The sequence below is a fragment of the Cygnus olor genome, chromosome 3 (assembly GCF_009769625.2).
Source record: "Cygnus olor isolate bCygOlo1 chromosome 3, bCygOlo1.pri.v2, whole genome shotgun sequence".
In the NCBI taxonomy this organism is placed as follows: domain Eukaryota; kingdom Metazoa; phylum Chordata; class Aves; order Anseriformes; family Anatidae; genus Cygnus; species Cygnus olor.
The window spans coordinates 16,541,677-16,560,759 of NC_049171.1; the positions used below are offsets into that span (position 1 = coordinate 16,541,677).

At 44.1% G+C, this 19,083-nt stretch overlaps 1 protein-coding gene and 1 long non-coding RNA gene across 10 annotated transcripts in view; both read right to left on the reverse strand.

Moving 5' to 3' along the window:
- Positions 1 to 12,074, reverse strand: part of ASAP2 (ArfGAP with SH3 domain, ankyrin repeat and PH domain 2) — an 88,592-nt gene extending 76,518 nt beyond the window's left edge. For 4 of the 9 annotated variants that reach the window (XM_040551681.1, XM_040551680.1, XM_040551676.1 and 1 more), the window contains exon 1: positions 11,243 to 11,890. In XM_040551681.1, coding sequence (XP_040407615.1) covers positions 11,243 to 11,368 — 126 coding nt within the window. In that variant the 5' untranslated portion in view covers positions 11,369 to 11,890. Of the gene's footprint in view, positions 1 to 11,242; positions 11,891 to 11,937 lie in introns of those variants that run through there. The other 5 variants (XM_040551683.1, XM_040551682.1, XM_040551678.1 and 2 more) reach the window with 3 other exon arrangements.
- On the reverse strand, positions 613 to 9,200 carry LOC121067331. Its single transcript, XR_005818241.1, has 3 exons — positions 5,843 to 9,200; positions 5,569 to 5,646; positions 613 to 5,495 (listed from the first exon to the last, which is right to left on the reverse strand). It is a non-coding gene; the product is annotated as an uncharacterized LOC121067331 (long non-coding RNA).
- Positions 12,075 to 19,083: the final 7,009 nt, after the last annotated feature.

Below are 19,083 nucleotides of genomic sequence, written 5' to 3' on the forward strand. Positions count from 1 at the left end.
TGACATCTGCCAAAATAATCAGGGAGTTCAAGTACACAAAAATATCTATGAAATGCAGCGATTAGTAGCTTCCCTCCCCTGCTGACCACTAGGAAGATAGGTAGCAGGCTGTGCACGAACGCAAGGCAAAACCCTGCACAACTTCTGCATGTAAAAATCGCAGCAATTTAGAGCTGAGAAGCAGGGCCAGGCCCATCAGCGCTTCCGTTGTGTTCCCAAAAGAAATGGGAAAGAGCTACCGGGCTGGTGCCTTAAACTCACGAGACAAATGCCTGAATCTCTGCGACCCTACACCACCACCAAACCCACAAGGCTTGGGGAGGAGGCGGCCGACACCAGCACTCTACCCCTAGCACAGACCAAAAATCCTTACACGAAAAGCCCGCCATCCACAAGCAGAGCAGTTAAGCAACAGAAAAGCACAAACTAAGCGAAAGAATAAATGGAAGCAAACAAAACGCAGCTCACAAAAGAGTTATTAATTCATCGCTGCTTTAGTGCTCCCCTCTTCAGCACTGCTAGTGTCTCGCCTGCATGAAGCCGAAGTGTGGGAGGACTCTGCTGTCCCTGGTTGTGTTGTTGTGTAACATACACCTACAGGGCTGTAAAACAAACAAACGATTAAAAACATGCGCTTCGCAAGGCTCTCTGCCGCATGTTTTGCATGTGACAACCGAGCAGGGGCTCTGCGTTTGCATGGGCTAAGGAAATTTCCACTCGTAGTGCTAGAGCCCCACAGTAATCCTGTTTGATTGAAGGGGCTTAAAATGATTAGGAAATGCATTAGTTTCTAACTTGCCTTCCCTAAAACACAGTCTAAACTTCCTTAAAATTGCATATTCTAGGAAAGAAATCTTGCACCTACAAAGAACATAAGCCATAAAACATGAGAAAATAATCCACATGGATGTTCACATCGCTTCGCCCCTTCTTCCCCTTCCTATACGCTCTCTAAATGTAGAACAAAGCTTCCAGGAACGGAAAAGTAATTTGCTCGGCTCTAATCACTTCAGCTGTTTTGATGTATCTGCACGCATACTTAGCATAATGCCCAGACAGAATTATAGATTTCAGACCAGAACTACATTGATAATCTGATCTTTAATCAGGGAGAGCTGAGGGGTCCGCCAACAGCAGGTGCTTCTGTGCACCACGCTGCTCTGAGACAATGGCGAGCAGGGCTTCAGCTTTCCCTCTCGGTTCTCTGTTTTTCCTTGGGTTATGAAGTGAGATGCCAGAATTCATACCAGAGGATCCTTCATGTTAACTTTTACAGCCGCCTATTAAAGAACACTCCAAAGAAATAGTTTCACCGCGCAATGTCACTTCCGTAGTAAATATTTTTGTGAAACAGAGCTCGCGTATATGAAGAAGGAAATTTTTCAAATTCTGCCCAACACCTACTCCCTCGAAAACAAAGCCTTCTGCTCTGGACGAAAAATCCTACATCATGCTACCCAAGCTTACGGCTGCAAAGCAGCGTTGCTTAAAGGAACGTCGCTATCCAGTTACTGCACTGTATCTCAGTCCCTCCATCGGTAAATTCTCCCCTGTAAGGCAAGTTATTTTCTCTTTCCAAATACAATTAACTTTGGGACGTACACAGCAGCTAACGAAGTCTGGGTAACACTTAGTCCTGTCCACTTTCTGGATGTAGACGCACAGACCTCTTTCCACTCTCCTGAACTGTGGGTAGGACGGGTCCGTGGCATCACAAGGCAGCCGCTTCCCTCCATCGCTGCCCCTTCTCCAACTCCCCTGCCTGCCTCCCTACCCTGCTGACCCCCTTCACGTTAGCCCTCTGCCATTTGCGTCCCACCTTCTGCATCAACACCGCTGCATTCTCCCTTCCCCTGCAGTTCCTGTCCATTCTTATTTCTCTGAACTTGCTTAGACTCCTGATATCTGTCCTTCTGCCCTTCGTAACGGGGCAGAGGGCAGCCCCGACCCTCCTCCACCCCACATACGCCACCACCGGAGCTTCTACCCTTGGATGATTCCCCCGCCCCGAGTCTGGTTTTAACCCTGACTCCATTTTCTTGCTCTTCACTTTTGACCGATCCTCATGCTACTTCGCAAACAGTTCAGCTACCTTCCGACTCTAATTTTCTTGCATTCCTTTCTTCTGTTGCTTCCTAGCCCAGTTTACTCCTCCCCTCAACACCAACAGTGAGAGAAATTTCATGCAAGAAGCCTGGATTTAGTCCAAACAAAAGAAGCTGGTAGTCATCTTAACCACAGGAAAATCTAATATCTAACAGCAAAAACTCTCCCAGCTTATGTCCCAGCAAGAGCCGCTGCATGCAGTGAGCACTTTGCATAGAGAAGAGCTTTTGCTCAGTGCTAACAAATGTGAGTGTGTGGGGAAAAGGCTGGGGAAAACAAAAGAAAGTCCCCTACCACCAGCTTGCAAGGAACTAAACAGTTACAAACACCAACCCTCTGGTTGTCCTGTAACTTCACCCACATTTTCCAGACGGGTTTAAGAAAAAGAAAAAAAGTCTCAGAGAAAATGCACTGAAGCAGAGATTTTACCTTTACATGAAACCTGGCTGTAATCATCCCCTACAGCTTCAGAAGCACGGTTCTCAGGGATTCTGTTTTCCTAAGAAACTGCCAGCACTGGTGAAGGAGTGCAGAAGGAGCCACCGTACCGTATCCAGAGGAGCAGAAACGCTGTTTAAACAAGCCTCAAAATCAAGGCATTAAAGAAAGAAAAACGGGCTTAAGATCAGACATGACTTCAAAGCACTTTCCAAATCTTTTTAAAAGCCATCCATGGCCTAAACAATCACGTCAGCTCTCTGATGCCCTCCCAGTGCCACCGCTGTTCCTCTCTTTGCTGCATTCTTCCGCAGCGTCCTGAGAAACTCCCCAAACCCTTCATTCACAAGTTTTCCCTGTGTGAAGTTCTTGCACATCTGACTACAACTTCAAAACTGAAAGCAAACATGAAAGCATGGTCTTCTGGCAAAGGCTGAAAAGACATTTTTCCACTGTTTTTCAAACATTTCTAAAAGCAGGAAGAGGAGCTGGTTACTTTGCTAGCCTGCCACTCGTCTGGGGATACAATCTTTGAATAAGAACATTTCTCCTCAATTTAACAGCCGTGGTCTGCGTTTCTCTATCTGCTGCCATCGTTTTTATTAGCTGTAAATACTTCTCTTCTTATTTCCATCCTGACTTTCTTTTTTTCCATCTGTGCTTACAAGAGGTATCATCCTAGTCTTCAGAGGATTTATCAGGAGCATTTGCTCATCACCATCCTAATTCTTTCAGAATCCCTGAAAACAAGTTAACCAGCCCCAACAGATCCAGGGCTTTAAGCTCAGAGTTTTGTTTACTGCTTTGCCAACTTGCATCTCTATTTCCACTACCCATTCTATCTTCTGCCCCGCTTTGAGCTCCCAAACTGTGGCAGAGCAATCCTTGAGAGCTGGCAATACCTGCATTACCGCTGCTACTACATTCTAACCACGTAACACCCCTTCCTTCTCTCCTCACAGCTCCACGTGCCTAAGGAATGGCTTTGTTTTCCTTACTGCCTGCTGCTGTAGCTAAAGAAACCGGACTTTTCCAAATCTGCCCGTTACCTTTACCCACACTTTTCAGTGTACTACATTCCTCTGATGACCTTTTTCTTCCCATTTCTGTCAGGCTCTGCTCGTTTGTGATGTTCTTCTCCAGGTGTTTCAAGTCCATAGTTTTCTCCCATCGTTTTCCCCTTTCTCGGGACATTTCCTAAATATTTGCCATGCTTTAGTAAATAAACTCTTCAGTTCTGCTGACTTAGCCAGCTCTCAGTTTAATGACTGGCTCCTAAATACAACTTTTGGGCTTATTTTGCTTTGTTTTTCCTTTTAATTGCTTTGTTTGGCTTTTGATATACAATGAATCAACCCCTAATGATTCAACAAAACACTTCGCTCATTTCCAGTCTCATCCACAGCAGCCATTTGATTGCTGCCTTTAAATCAGCGACTCTCACAGCAGCTTCTCCTGCTCCTACATGCTTCCTCCTGCAAAAAATGAACATCTCAGCCTGTCATCACAGATGTCTGACCATAATGTAGCCAAAACACAGCTCTTGTTTTTCCCCCTTGCACTCTTCCTCCATGCCTGCAACGTTAGCACACACTTTACCAGATTATAGCCAACAGGTTTTCTTGAACTGAAACCTATCACCAGCCACACAGACTCCTTCTGCACAGTATTTCTACCACAAGCTTAGAGCTTCTCACCATTTAATTTTGATCGTTACACAATTCTGGCCTTGACAAATACAGTCGTCCTCAGCCACATCCGTTCACGATACTGCTAAAAAGCCTTTCATTTGTCTTCTGTGCAAAGCATCCCTCTCCGTACTTGCAATAGCTCTCCCTTTTGCAGCAAATGTAAGATGATGGTCTCTGATCTTAACGCTCACAAGCAGGCAACACCAACCACCTCTCCTTCACTTCCGATCCCCTTTCCTCTGATCAGACTTACCCCAGCCACCAGCACCCACTTGTTTCTTCAGAATCACACCCTCGTGTTTTCCTACCTACCAGGTAGTTTTGTTACCAACGCTTGTTTTTCACAGAACCTACAAACTGTCCTGAGCTACACGCATCGCTAAACACAGAACGGGAAGGAGACGGGGGATGGAAGACGTTACCACAGCAGGAAAGCACACAGAAAGGTTCCACCCAGTGAGTGTCTCCTGACTTTCCTCTTTTCTTCTTTTTTTCCTATCTACAGGAGAAACTTCTTCCCTATACATCAGCTTCAAGAAGAACATAACGTTTATTTGAAGCCAGTGAGGATAGAAGGCAAGTGAGGCCACTTGCCCATCCCTAAAGGAGAGTCCCGGGGGTGTGAAGCCCCGCTGAGCTCTAGGACCATGGACAGGGCTGCCTTGCCCCTTCCTACAGCCGACCCCACTGCTCGGCCACAGCCACCCATGGGGGGCAAGTCCAGGGAGCTCCCCCAGGAGGGCAGGGCAGAGAGCTGAAACCCTCGGCAGCAGAGCTTTAAGGCAGGCAGAGGGATGAGGAGACCGAGCAGCAACGATGTACAGGGAAGCTCCAGTGATAGCCAGGACAGCGGATGGAACAGCTACTCAAAATGGGGCCCGCCCCAACTCTTCTGGAGCTTCAGGGGTAAATGTTACTTCTTTCTGGGGAACAGGGTCTGACAGGCAGCACGGGGTCTCAATATGGAGGCTCAGAGACTTTAGACAGGGAATGGTTATATATGTAAACCCATGGAAGGCAAAAATTGCAAAAAAATAAAAGTAAGAGTTGATCTAAAATGTTTAAGGACAACTACTCCAATGCAGATGAATAAAAAGAAACCACTTCACAGGGGTCGAGCTACTGGCTTGCTTCTATTCTGCTGTCTGTTCATCAGCCATGGCGTGTTGGACACGTGGACAGTAAGTGCTTTGGAGCAGGAATCAGGCTTTTCTCCTGACGAAACGAAGGCCCCACCTTTACCAAGCACTGCCGTATATTCTGGTACGGAGAGAACAGCATGAAGGTAAGGAGAGGAACCTACGGTGGGTTAAACGTAAGCAGAAAGAATTACCCTCTTTCCATGTCTACTCTCTTTTATCATCAGCACGAAGAAAGTGCAGTGAAGCTGGTTCTGAGAAATGCAACAGCACTAGAGAAAAAGTCAGAAGATAAGAGCCACTGTTAGTAAAATAATTTGGAAATGTGTCTACTTTCCATTGATACTCCTACCAGGAACGAGGCATTTGGTATTAGGAAGCAGATGCCCGTTGGATGCACCAAGGTAAGGTGCACAGCAATCTGTGTACATGGCTTGAAATTGTTTTATCTGACTGCATCGTCTGTACCTTAGACGTTCAAGGCTGCAATTCTCTATTTTATAACACGCACAGAGCTCCAGCTGCAAACCTACAATTCAGTTCCCGTATTTCCCCAACTTCCATCTTCTATTTTCCTCTCGGAAAAGAAAAAAAATTCCCACACTCCTTCTGAAATCATAACGCCATTTGTGTCATAATGACTTTTCCAGAAACTTCTCTGGACGCTAACGACAAACAAATATGACTCCAGAAAGGAAGCAGAAGTGGAAAACACAGAAGTCTTCAACAACACTGTATTTATGGAACTGTATTTAGTAATGAGCTAAGAAAAGTGTGCAAATATGTTCTAGAAGGAGCACCTTATAGTGGGCACAAAGATATATTTTAATAGAAGGAAGTACACAGATAATAGTAGTAAATTTTCCAAAATGCAATATAATGTGACATTTTCTACTCCTTCTCAAAATACAAAAAAAAAAAAATCTTCACACAGATTCCCAAAGCAAGACACCATCACAAATGTAGCATGAGAAGACAGAACTCCAGTCCCGAAGCCCTAACAACCCAAAACCACCTAACGGGAAAGTACAAATTTTGATAACACGCACATGTATCCAGACTCATGTTCACTGATCCTACCTGTTTTTACCTCTTGCCCTCATTAGCTTGGCAGAACCACAATGGAGTAGGGAGGATTAAAAAATTCTACCATACAAAAGGAATTCAACGAGAGTCAATCCCTTACAGCTCTCTAGATCAGCTGAAAGCTGTGGGATTTCCTTACAGGGAATGAAGTTGTTTTCATTTCTGATACAAAAATTTCTGTTTTAAGTGACAATGAGGAAAGAGAGGACCTGATACTGAAATGACACGCTGCATTCCCAGGAATGGAAATTATGAAAAAAAAAACACAAACAAACAAAAAATACCACACAACTACTCATTGTAACTGTTAAATGACAGACACGTTAAGGCGCAACGGTCATGGAACAGGACCTAGAGAAGAAAGGCAAACACAAACCTGAAATTACAAGTTATGGTTTTAACACTAATTTCACAGATTTTATAGAAGTTCCTGGACAGTGGCTTTTAAATAAACCCCAGACAATTAAAATTATTTACATCCAGCCAACCGAGACCATCTTGGCCTACCACCAGGCTCTTCCTTTTGCCTGTACGCTCTCCATCGTTCCACCACACATTTATCCTGTCTACTTACGACACATTCACCACGGTAGAAAGTGCTGCTGTGCTGGGGGAGGCGATCCACTACCCTATTAAACTTCTGTCAATGTTTCCATTCTCGTCTCTTCATGTGCTTGCTGTGAAGTTTAAGCAGGCGGGATAAACTCTGCACCCCAAACCCTGACTTAGATCAAACGGTCCTCAGCACATCAAACAACTCCCCGTTTAGAGGGAAGCCTGAACAAGAGCTCCCCTGCCCCTTCGTTCTTGATTCAGAAGCACCTCAGCACAAAAAAAAAAAAAAAAAGGTAAAATACATACTTCAGATTTTTATGAGCTTTGATTCCAGTCTTTTCTAGTAAGACTTAACCCATGCTTCAAAATGAAGTGACACGCTTGGATACTGTTCATTAAATCACTCTATAAAATAATAATTTCCCAAAATCTTTAGTAATCACTGGTATTAGGACCATTTTGCAGGCTCCATTACAGTTTAGGGACTATTTTATTTAACATAGAGCACATAAAAGAGAGAAGTATATGTTCCAAGTAATAGCAGTACTAAAACCACATTTTTAAGCCTTCACAGCTTAAGAACGGTCACTACGCTGTTTCAGATCCTGTAATAAAGGGAGACCAGAAGCAGTAAACTGAAAAGGCTGCATTTGTCAAACGAGATTACTGATTTCGAGCAACCCCTCCCCCCAGCCATGTGACCATGCTCTGGACTATATCAATTAAAACTTGTTTAATCTTAGTCATTATCATGCACGCAAAGATTAAACAGTAACCTGTAAGGCCTGAGACCTACCGCTCACTTGTACCTTGGCTTTAGCAGGAGCTAAAGAGATCCCCATTGTTTTGCTAAGCAACATCCTTGTCTGAGAACAATACAGAAATTACAAGACTCCTTGCCTTTGGAAATCACTCCGTGCCCCAGGAGCATGCCTTTCCTAATCCCTTTCCACTACTCAAAGCAAAGGATCAGATTCTCTTTCTTGAACAGGCAGCGGTTTCCAAGCGTGTGCACTTCTGGGGATCTCAAAGACCATAACGAGCGGTCTGTAATTAGTCTATACAATTACATAAAACAGTAAGACTCCAAGTATTTTCAGCTGATATTAAAAATCAATCATACTTGGCAAACAACAGAGGTCAGTTCATCCAAGTTCAGGAAATGCTGATTTAAGGCAACTCCATCGCCCACGGAGACGTAACTGGTAAATTATCCACACACAATCGTCCAGCATCTTATTGATTTCCTCACTTAACAAGCCCTTTACCACTCCATCACAGAAAGCAAGGCCTCATTAATGGAACTTTTAAGACATTATTAGATACCTGCTCATTAACTAAGACAGAGTTACAAAACTGGTAGCCAGCAGTGTTAACGGTAAGCGCAGAAGGCTTCCCATTAGGATCTGGAAGCAGATATCTTTGTTTGCACAGAGGTGAGCTCAGGCTAAGAAGTCACACCAGCCCCCAGCTCCTGTGCTACCTCCCCGCATCTCTGCCTGCAAGGGAGCACAGGGCACGAGAGAGACTCCAGCTGGCTTTGTGCAGGCTCAGTCCGGTCCAGAACCAGATCTCCTAGGAAAAGCAGATAAGAGACATCCACTAAACAGCATTATTTACCAGTCCGAGCTTTTCGTTTTGTTGATTTAAGTATTAAGTTTTCATTTTCCAGGATACTGAACTGCCTCCAGTTAACAAACCGCCTCTTTTACAGTCGCTTTGTAAAATCAATCCATACACAAAGCCAATAGTGAGGGTTCAACTTACCAATTAACCACGTTGAGTAACACATTCCCTAAATCATACACAGCCAAACCTCCTCGTTTTCCATGCTGTACCATACACTGCAGCGGAGTAGTGCACACTGGGAACTGATGCTTCACCATGCTTGTGACACTGGAAATGCAGATGGGTTCCCTGCGTTACCTGTACGTTTTCAAATGCCTTCTTTACTAAGTCTTTGTTCACAACAACCTCATGAACCAATTCTTGCCTAGCCTTTTGGAAGAAAAACATGCTGAGTGCTGACTTCTCTGTTACACAATTTATATCAACATTTTTATCAAAGGATCACATTTAACCTGAAAAACCAGGCATATTACATTGAAGGACCCAAGCATTACCAAACCCAAGTAGCATAAGTCTACGAACAGATTACACAGTTTTGAAACCATGAAAATTTGTTTGTTGTTCTTGACATATCAAAGCACAAAAAAATAAAATAAAAAAATCAGTAGTCACTTAAATACATGCTGTAGGACATCAGCATGAACGGGCAGCAACTGCTGATATTTTGCCAAAAGTGCTAGATAGATCAATAAGATTAAGAAAGCCATAGCCAGTGCGATTTCTCATCATCTGCCTTGCAAACTTTACTTGGATCTGTAAGACACTAGGCACATTCATTACCATCTTTATCAAAAAAGCTAATTTTTGAAGTGTCTAGTATCTGAAACATGCAGCGATACAAACTAACACTCAACATCCTGCCTGAGTTTCTTTACAAATCCAACAGCGGTGTATCAGTGACCTGATACAAGAAAAATGCCAAGCATACAGATTAAATAAGAAAGGAATCCACTGATGCAAACTTTTAAATACGTGTCATTCTCCTAACATTAAAAAAGTTTTCAAGATGCAACTCATTGAGTTGAGTTTTTAAAACACCTTAAGATGCACAATATAAGTTACAAATTTCATATCATTTATACACTTTGTGAAAATGGACGTGAAAAACAGCCATGAAAAACACAAACTTTTCTGCATTTTTTCTCCTGAGAAACGACGTGACATTCTTGCAAACAGGGCTTGAGAAACCGAGGCTAAGACGAGGACCAAATTTTGTGAAACCTGTAATAAAAATCTCTCTCACCCTAGCAAAACTGCTTTTGATCCCAATGCTTACACTAACTTCTATTTTGTGTCAATCAGTTATTAGGCAGCTGTACCTTACAACTTCAGTGGTTCACTATTATCGATATTCTTTAAGTCACATTTCACAGAATCCTGGATACAAAACTGTTGATCTTAAGACTATCAGGCTAATAAGGTATAATTAAAGCCAGGCACTTAAGTGCAAGCTTGCATGGAAGAAAATTACCTCAGGAACAAAACAGCAATTCCTCCTGTGCAGATTATTTCGAATTCAACTCCTTGCTTTAGTGGTTTTGGGAACTGGCAAAACAGGAAAATCTTGAAAAGGGTGTTTAAACACCTAACCTGGGTTTTGCTCGCTTAATAATCCATTGCTAGTGGCAGTTCTTTTGTAAGAAGGTCCACTAACTACTGACAAGGTTCTTTTGCTGAAGAGGCTCTTTTCAAAAGCCATGCTTACTGCAAAAACAAACCAACTCCGCACACACCGCCAGGACTGATGTAACAGGTAGACGGGGCAAATTAATCTACATCACAAATATCCCCTCCCACAAGTTTCTTCAGAGAAGCTGCTGGCGGAGGCGAGATACGGAGAGGCTCCTTTCATTGTGCGCACACGGCTGGGACCTGGAATGTGCTCTAACTGTGTTCAGACCTGTCCCAGGTTTCCGTCTGGTGGGAAACGGGAGGGAAAAAGGCTCCGTCTCTCACCACTGCTGGCAGCCACCCTCCTCGGCAGGGGTGGCTCTCACCAACAGGTTCAGCGACACGCTTCGGGTGCCTTTCAGGGAAGGCAAACAGCTCTCTTCCCCCGACCGAAGCCGCTCGCAGGAAACGTGCAGCCCTGGCTGTCTATCGGGAGACAAAAAGAGGGGGCTCAGGCCCCCCAGGGGAGAGGTTTTGGGGCGGCTGCAAGGAGGGCAGTGCTCCTGAGGGAAGGTTACCTCAGCACACACGCCCGGGGGAAGCGGAGGGGGTTCGATCGGGACTAGGATGAGGATTAAATCCCACCTGTGCCAGAAGCGGGGAAGGAGGGAGAGGACCCCCGCCCGAGCCCCCACCAAAAGGCTGGGGGGCCGGTTCAGGTGCCGCTGGGAAGGCCGGAGGGGGGCAGCGCTTCGTCCCTTCCCCCTTCCCTTTCTTCCCCGTCCCCGGGCGGACGAGCCCCGATTCCTCCCGGCGGCAGCCGAGGGCGCTGCTCGGGGCCGGGCGGGGAGAGGCAGCGGCAGGAGGCGGCGGCGCCTTGTTCGCCGCGGCCAGGCCGAGGGGGCTGCGCAGCCCCGCACCGCTCCGCGCCCCCCTTCCCTCTCCTCCCCTTCCTCTTCCCTTCTCTGCCCTCCTCGGGGGGCTCACCTCCTCGATGGCCGCCACCGTGTTCCTGCACTGGGCCATCCGGGTGGTGAAGTTGGAGGCGGTGGGCGACTTGTAATCCTCATTGGTCTCGGACACGAATTCCGACACGGAGATCTGGTCCGGCATGGCGGGGCGGGGATGAGGGGAGGGCAGAGGGGAGGGGAAGGGGGGGAAGCGGGCGGCTCCGGGGGGGGAAGGGAGGGCCGAGGGGGGGCTCCCCCCCCCTCACATCGCTCGGCAACCGGCGGCGGCGGCAGCGCCCTCCCGGCCGTTGTTCCTCCGCCGCCACACAAGGAAACTCCCCGCACCCACACTCCTCCTCCTCCTCCTCTTCCTCCTCCCCGCCCGGGCACGCAGCACCGGGGGCCGGGCACACGCCCGGCGGCGGCGGCGGCGGCGGCGGGGAGCTGGCTCCTTACCCCGCCTTCCTCCCCTCCCTCCTCCTCCTCCTCCTCCTGTCCTCCCTCACACACCGACACACGCACACAGGGCGGAGGCGCGGCCGCACGACGCCCCCCTCGCCCCCCGGCGCCCGCCTTCAGAAGATGGCGGCCCCCTGCCCAGCCCGCCTCGCCTTGTCCCCCCAGCCGCTACGGCGGGCACCGGCCGGCTGATGGCAGGGTGAACCCGGCCGTGCGATTAAAAAATGTGTTTAACAACAGCGAACACAAGGGTGGGGAAGGTGGGGTGCGTACCTGGTGCAGGGTGGAGCGCCTCAGGTGGCCGCGTTGTCCCTGTGTGGCTGCCGGCAGGTAGCAGGGATGTCCTCATCACCCTTCTCAGTCTCCTCATCTTCCTTCTCATCCTCATCCTCCTCATCCCCAACCTTCTCCTCGTTCTCATCTTCGTCCTCCTCCTCCTTTCTTCTCCTCCTCCTCCTCCTCCTTGCTTCGCCATCTGCCTTTCCCCAGCAGAAAGTGATTTCTGTTAAGAGTTCACTTGCATAGTTCCAAGGCAGCCAAAGGAAAGTTTGAGAAATGCTGTCATTCCCAAGAGGTCCGCGCAAAAAAAAAAAATGCTTGCAGGCTAAGTTAACGTTTGTGTCTCGTTTCTTAGAAAGCTTTTTTTTTCTGTGCTGGAGGGGGAAGCGTTGTTAGCAGAGCAGATGCTTTTTGTGCTTTTTATATGAAGCCACAAGGATGAATGCAGGCTGAAAATGCAAAAAGCAGTCCCAACTGTGGGATTCGTGACTAAGGCAGCAGAAAGGAGATCGACAAGGTGTTGCCATGCAGGCACAGTGTCTTTGTTAGAAATACGGGGACGTGATCTACAGTGGCGATCTCTCCCAGCCTCAAAGCCCTCAGGATTTCCAGCCTGTTAGTGCAGAAAGCTTTGGAAGTTTGTATTTTGACCCAGGAACTCTCCAGCGGCTTTTCACTCCCCTCTGGTGATACAGTTATTAGCTTTCTATGAGTGATTCTTTATTACTGTGATTTAAAACTCCCCGGGGAATTCAGATGTGTAAGCAGGTACTCTTTTGCCGCACTTTGTAAAATGTCCAAGTACATAACTGCAGGCCGAACCAGATGTTACTTCCGCTTGCAAACCTTGCTAGCGCTGTGTTAGGTTCTCCTTTAACATAAATGATTAAGTTTGTCAACCACATTTCTTCTACTGACTGTAATAAAGCAGACAAATGAACAGCGACTATCTGCATACGCTTTCCTTTATTTAACTCTTACTAGTTTTTCCATTCTAATCATTCTTTATTTTCTCTCATAAAAATCAGCACCATTATTTTGGTTCTGTCTCCATACAATTTTGTAGTATGAACCCCTCTCCTTGTTAAGACTAGCGTATGTTTCAGTTAATGGGGCATGTACCTGTGTAAAGTATTTCAGTGCTAATGGGTTAAAAGTCTTGCCTGCATGTCACATATACTTGTGATCAGGCTTAGTACAAATATTCATTCTTGCTAAAAATACATCTGATGTTACATCTTAATTTTTGTATCAGCTGATGGCGATACCATTAGAGTAATACCTAACATCGCACTATTAATCTAAATTTAGTAAACACTAGCATTCTTAAACTATCATATCTTCCAATGTGGCATATCTACTTACAAAATTTGAAGGGAATTAAAAACTTGAGGACCAAAAGGCAAGTAATACTAGATTTTAATGTTTTGCAATAGCTGTATCTGATATAGTCCAAATCAGCAGCATAGCAATGATGTCCCTAGCAGTTGCATCTTCAGCCTGATAATATATGCACCTAAGACAGTATTCGTATATAATGAAGCCTTAAATCCTATAGACCATATTTATGCAGCGAATCAGATTGGATGATTTCAGTGGTATCTCTTGATCTTTTAATGGATTCAAATATTTGCCGTCCCAATGAAACCGCCAGGTACTTTGTTCTGTCTTTTTGCTTGGAAGATAATGCATTTCACTCAACTCTCCTTTATCCTGGAGCTAAAGACTTGTGCTTGGTTGGTTCTGGAAGATTTTCTGGAAGACATCCAATCTTAAGACTCAAAAGTTTGGAGAACCTGCTGCTTCTATCAGTGTTTTATGACAACAGTTAGTCGCAATTACTCTGTGTTCCAGCTATTGCTTGGTACTACAACTTTTTTGGTGGTTTAAGGAACTATTCAGTACTCATGCATTTCTATCTATGAGCATTCTTATACACCACAATGAGATTATTTCTCAGTTTTGTTTCTTGATAAACCAGGCTGATCGACTCCTCTTTTTTAAAGAGGGCAAAGCTGACTTGAATTGCTTTGTATTGGCCACAACCCAAGACTGTGTACACAGATGGTGACTGTGGGTCAACTGACATGTGGTAACTTGTTACTCTGCTGTAACACTTTTATTAGTGTGTGCCAGTCCCGCGTCTCTCACTGAAAGGATATTTTCTCAGCCCTTCAATCTTTTTTATAGTTCTAACACCTCAGTAAATTAGGTTTTGGTTCCCTGTTTCCTTACTGATACATTCAAGAGTTTCATAAGAATTTTTGGTCCCAGTATGATAGTGGTTCAGCTCTGTCCTCTACTTATTTATGAGCAATGCTTAATTTCAGCATCCAGCCCCATTATTTTAATTTGTAAGTAAATGGTCCAGTAAAATGTCTCATTACAACATCCTAAACTCTGCAGGTTGCTCTGCTGAAAAGCATCTAACCTTGTGGTTATTCACAGACCACATCTCTACAGAGCGGCGTGAAATACCAGGATTTATTTAGTTCTCTTTCACTTTCAGAGGATATGAAAATCGGGAAACTTGGTTTGTACAAACATTTCATCCTATGCTGACTTCAAACTAATATTAACAGTTTCATCGATGAGTATTGTTAAAAGCATGAGTTAGACCTTCAAAATCACAAGGTAGATTTTAAAATAATTTTTTTCCTTTTTTTTTTTTGAGCCTTTTGAAATTATATATGTGTAAAAAATATTGATTTCTATCACTGTCAGTAAGTAAGAGCCCAAATCACAGACCAGGTGCTATACAAACATAAAAGAGTAAGGCAGTCTCTGGAGATCTTAGCTAGTGGAAAAGCAATTGAGTGAATATAAGGAAATACTGGGCCACACTTGGTCTGTATGACAGTCTGTAATCTTGGCACACTATTGTCCAAGTATTTCCTAAGACATTTTAAGTAGGGTCTTCAAGAAAGATTATGAGATAGATTTGGGGTGTTTAAGGGGGAATCATTACAAGAATGAGGGTTAGTGTGAGAGAAAGCACACAAGACTTGGGTGCTTGAAGTTTAACCATTTGGAGTAGGAGGTTAGCATCGTGGATCAAACAGAGGCAAAAGTTAATGTCTGTTTCATGAAAGGGCATGCAGAAGGAGTTGTAAGAATAGCAAGGAGAAAACATGATGAGCTGGTTAGCATAGCCGATGATCTCTCAAGCAGCTGCCTGGAATAGGACTCAAAATGTGCGGGGATTTCTTTTTCCACAGTAGTCATGTGTCATTATTGCCCTTTACTGACTAGCTCAATAACAGATTCATTCATGGTAGTTGTTCTCTCTCTCTTTCTTTCTTATCAATGTTTTTTTCACAGAATTTCTTTCTTTGATAACTTCAGAAAGTCTCAGGAAATATTTTTCTTGGCCTTCTTTGTAATGTACTTGGTATTTTACAGGGATTCTTTATTAATTCTATTAAAGATGTGATTTGAGGGAATGCAACGAGGAAATGGTTCATAGAAAATCTCATTAGCCTCATTGTTTATCTTCAAACTTAAAAAATAAGCACTCATATAGATGTAGTCTGTCAGCTGCTAATTACTGGGTGACAATTTTCAGGCAGGTAGGTGCTCAACTCAGAAATTTATGAGTCCATGTAAGTCAGAGCAGATAGGTTGTACACTGTGTGATAAGCCCTGTTACTGGATCCTGTGGTTTTATCCAAAGTCTTAAGATATTTATTACTTTACTTGGAGTATCAGTTCCTGGTGTTCAGTGTTCAGATAAGCATTTTCAAAACAGACTCCGCTCTCCAAAACTAGCTCCTGTAGATTTAGAGAAAGGCTTCTAGTTGTGATTTCTAAAGGTACAAAACCCTAATAGAGCAGACATTTGGTTATTTTTAAATTACACCTATGATTTTGAGGGTCTAACTCATGTTTTAATTATACTAACTACAGTGTGTAGCAGCTTTAGAGTAACAGTGTCTACTGTTTAAGAATGAACTCCTGGCATTATTCTGTTGAAAATAGTTCCTATCTGAAAACGTTGGATTTGCTCTCATGTGTGTATTTGTAGAGATTTATTTCCACAAATGTGTTGTACCTCTGTCTAAAAATTCTGCAAATTAAGTTGGTTCAGAAAAGGACATTTTTTCAGGTGTTTTTGAATTTGGAAGTGCCTACTTGGGAACAGATGTTACAAGCACGTGTGGTATATACTTTTCTCACTCTTGATATGTATTCACGTTCCATTGCATTGCTCCCTCAGACTTTTGTGGGTAATTTATAAAGATCTATTTTCCCTAGTATTGTAATAACCACACTTACTAGCATGTGGACAAGGGCAAGGAAAAAAAAAAAAGACTACTGGTATTTTGTGCAATTTCTCACTTCTTCCAGAAGATGCTCTTTTAACCAGTAGCAGGGGAGTATGCTACTTAAACAGTGAAACTGAACACGTCCAGGTCTTTAAACCTGTCAGTGTAATGGAAATTTTTCTTACTGAACTTTGGCAGAACTGCACCTTTTTAATATTTAAATTTGGTAATGATATCTTATTATCACTGTATTTGTAAGGCGTGACCTGGATGACCGTGCATATTCCAATGTGTTATATAATAATGTTTCAGGTTTTTGGAATCCGGTGTTCACTTTTGTTGGTCAAACTGATTATTTCCGTGCTGCTCTTTCAGGATGCCTTCAAGAGCTGCCCCCCTCATGATGCCTCAGGCTGGATTGTGTTGCGTGGATCAAGCTACAGGCCCCTGGGCCATCTCTAGCATGTGAATCAGATAGGAAGCCCTCAGGGATAACAACTGCTGAAGAGTTACCTTGCTACAGACCCAGAAAGGTTGTTCAGATACTCATGCTGTATAGATTGTATTTCCACTGCATGACCTCCACTTCACCCTTTGTCATTATCCCTCACTACCACAGCCTCTGGGTCTCTGCACTAGTCCCATAAGCCAGCCTGCTAATACAAGGGCAGGAGAGCACTATGAGAAGAGGAAAACTCAGTATTTCTAGTATCTAGGCAATCGTAGATCCTGCTGCATTCACAACATTCACAAGAACAAGCACATCATGGAGGGTAATTCCCAAAGTTTCATGTCAACCCTAGCACCAGCACCACATCCTTCTTGTTGGTAGCTAAGCAGTGTCCAAAGAAGGTAATGCACTAGAGGTCAACTGCCTTTCTGTAGGCTTGCCTTTTTGATCTTATTCTGATAATACAGCTTCAGATGACCAATGAAAATATCCAAGATCTGTCTGTGAGCCACTTTCGCACTTACCAGACCATATTCAGTACACCGTGCTTTCTTGCATCAGCTCCTTGGCATATAACTTGGAATAAGGTGATTTATATTCTAAGAAATTACAGAATTACAATTCAGTCACAGATCAGCAGTGTTCTCTGTCTTCAGGTGGCAGGAATGACAGGGAAGTCAACTGAATCATGTTTGGAGACATTAGGTCCCATGGGCACACCGTGAAGAGACAAGAGGAATGTTCTTGGATTCAGGAATTTAAAGAAAAAGACAAAGGAAAAATGCATTGTTTTCAAACACAAAGGACCTTTTATTTGTCTCATAAATTTGCTGTCAAGGAGAGACTCCTGAAAGTAAGTTCAGAAAGTAACAGTGCTTCATTGTGCAACTGGAATTCGAATTTAGAAGCTAGATAAAAAACTTGAAGGTGGTCTCTCTCCAAAGAAACAACTCGGAATGCTATGAAACCTCAGTATATTAAATACAATTCTATCTGGCTAGGGCCTGAGCAGTACAGAGGAAGAAGGACTGTCAAAAAAGGGAACTAAAACTGAAGTTTACCTGGTTTTAACATGTAATCTAAGTATAGAAATTCAGAGTTTCCCCATTGCAGTGAGGCTTGGCTCAAAACAAAGTAGAATTTAACAGAAAAACATACTACATTTGGTCTCCCAGAGTCAGTCTCCCAATCAGAGTGAAGCACATGTAATCATGTACTTTGTGAACGTCTGTTAAATAAAATATGATGACCTTTAAAGTAGAGAATATATTAATAAACAAAAGTAAGTCTTATAGCCTGAAGTCTCATAGCCTTGTAGGGTAAAGTCCTCACCTTACCTATTCAAACTTCTCTCAGATCACTTGCCTTGAATGGGAGCGATCAGGCAGTGGTGAAGTAGCTGCCTCGGATGCCTTTAAGCAGCCATCTTTTGCTGCCTTGGTTGCTTGCCCAATGCTGATATTCAGGAATCCATGGAAAATGGCAGATAAACCAATATTTTTGTTGGTTTACTGTGCAGGGCAACTACCAGGTGATGGGGGACATGGCAGGCAGCAGGCAGTGGGGACAGGAATTGCCTTCAGAGGTTGTAGTCCTGCTCTTGTGATCTGCCTGAACAAGGTCCTGCAGGTGCTTCAGATGCTTGTACTTTACTGGTCTGGAACTTCAGGCCTAGAAAAGGCCTGAATTGTCCTAGGAGAAGTGCTTATGCTACTCTGAATAACAGTAGAAAGAGCCTACAGAAGCTGTACAACATGGGCCAGGAGGCTCTCAGGCAGGAAGGATTCTGTGGAGAAGGTCATCCCCTCAAGTTATATCAAGGAGACATATTTTGTGTAGCACCATGAAATTTCTGACTACGTGGATAATGAGAGAGAAAAAGAAGGTATGGTCAAAAACTCAACATTTTCTATGTGGATTGCTAAGATGTGGCCAGACTGGTAGGAAGGAAATCTTAAATGACTTTCACAAATTTTTAAAAAATATTAGTATGGCTGTAGGTGAAAACTTATCTAGGATATGAGTGCAGTGCAGTGAGAACACTGTCTCAAAGCAGAGCTCTTCCTTTTATAGTCAGTGAGGAAATAGTGTGTTATCTATATAAGTTATCTTAGGCAAGCAACATAGCACGCATGTCTGCTGGTTATGCACAGTCAAACTAATTCCTGACCTTTGTCAAGGGAAAGCCCTGATTCCCTTCTCACTCCTGAATCTCCTCACCACAAACTTGTTTTGGCTGTCTTTTGAGGTTACTCATACTGTTAATAAGTTTCTGTCCTTGTTTGTTTTTTCTTAACGCTATATCCTAGCACTTGACATACTCAAATGTGGGGTAAGTTAGTGTGAGGTGTCTTTGTGGCCTACAAACTTCAGCCCAAAGGTTACTGCTGGAGAGGGGAACTGAGAGTGAAGGCTAGGAGTAGA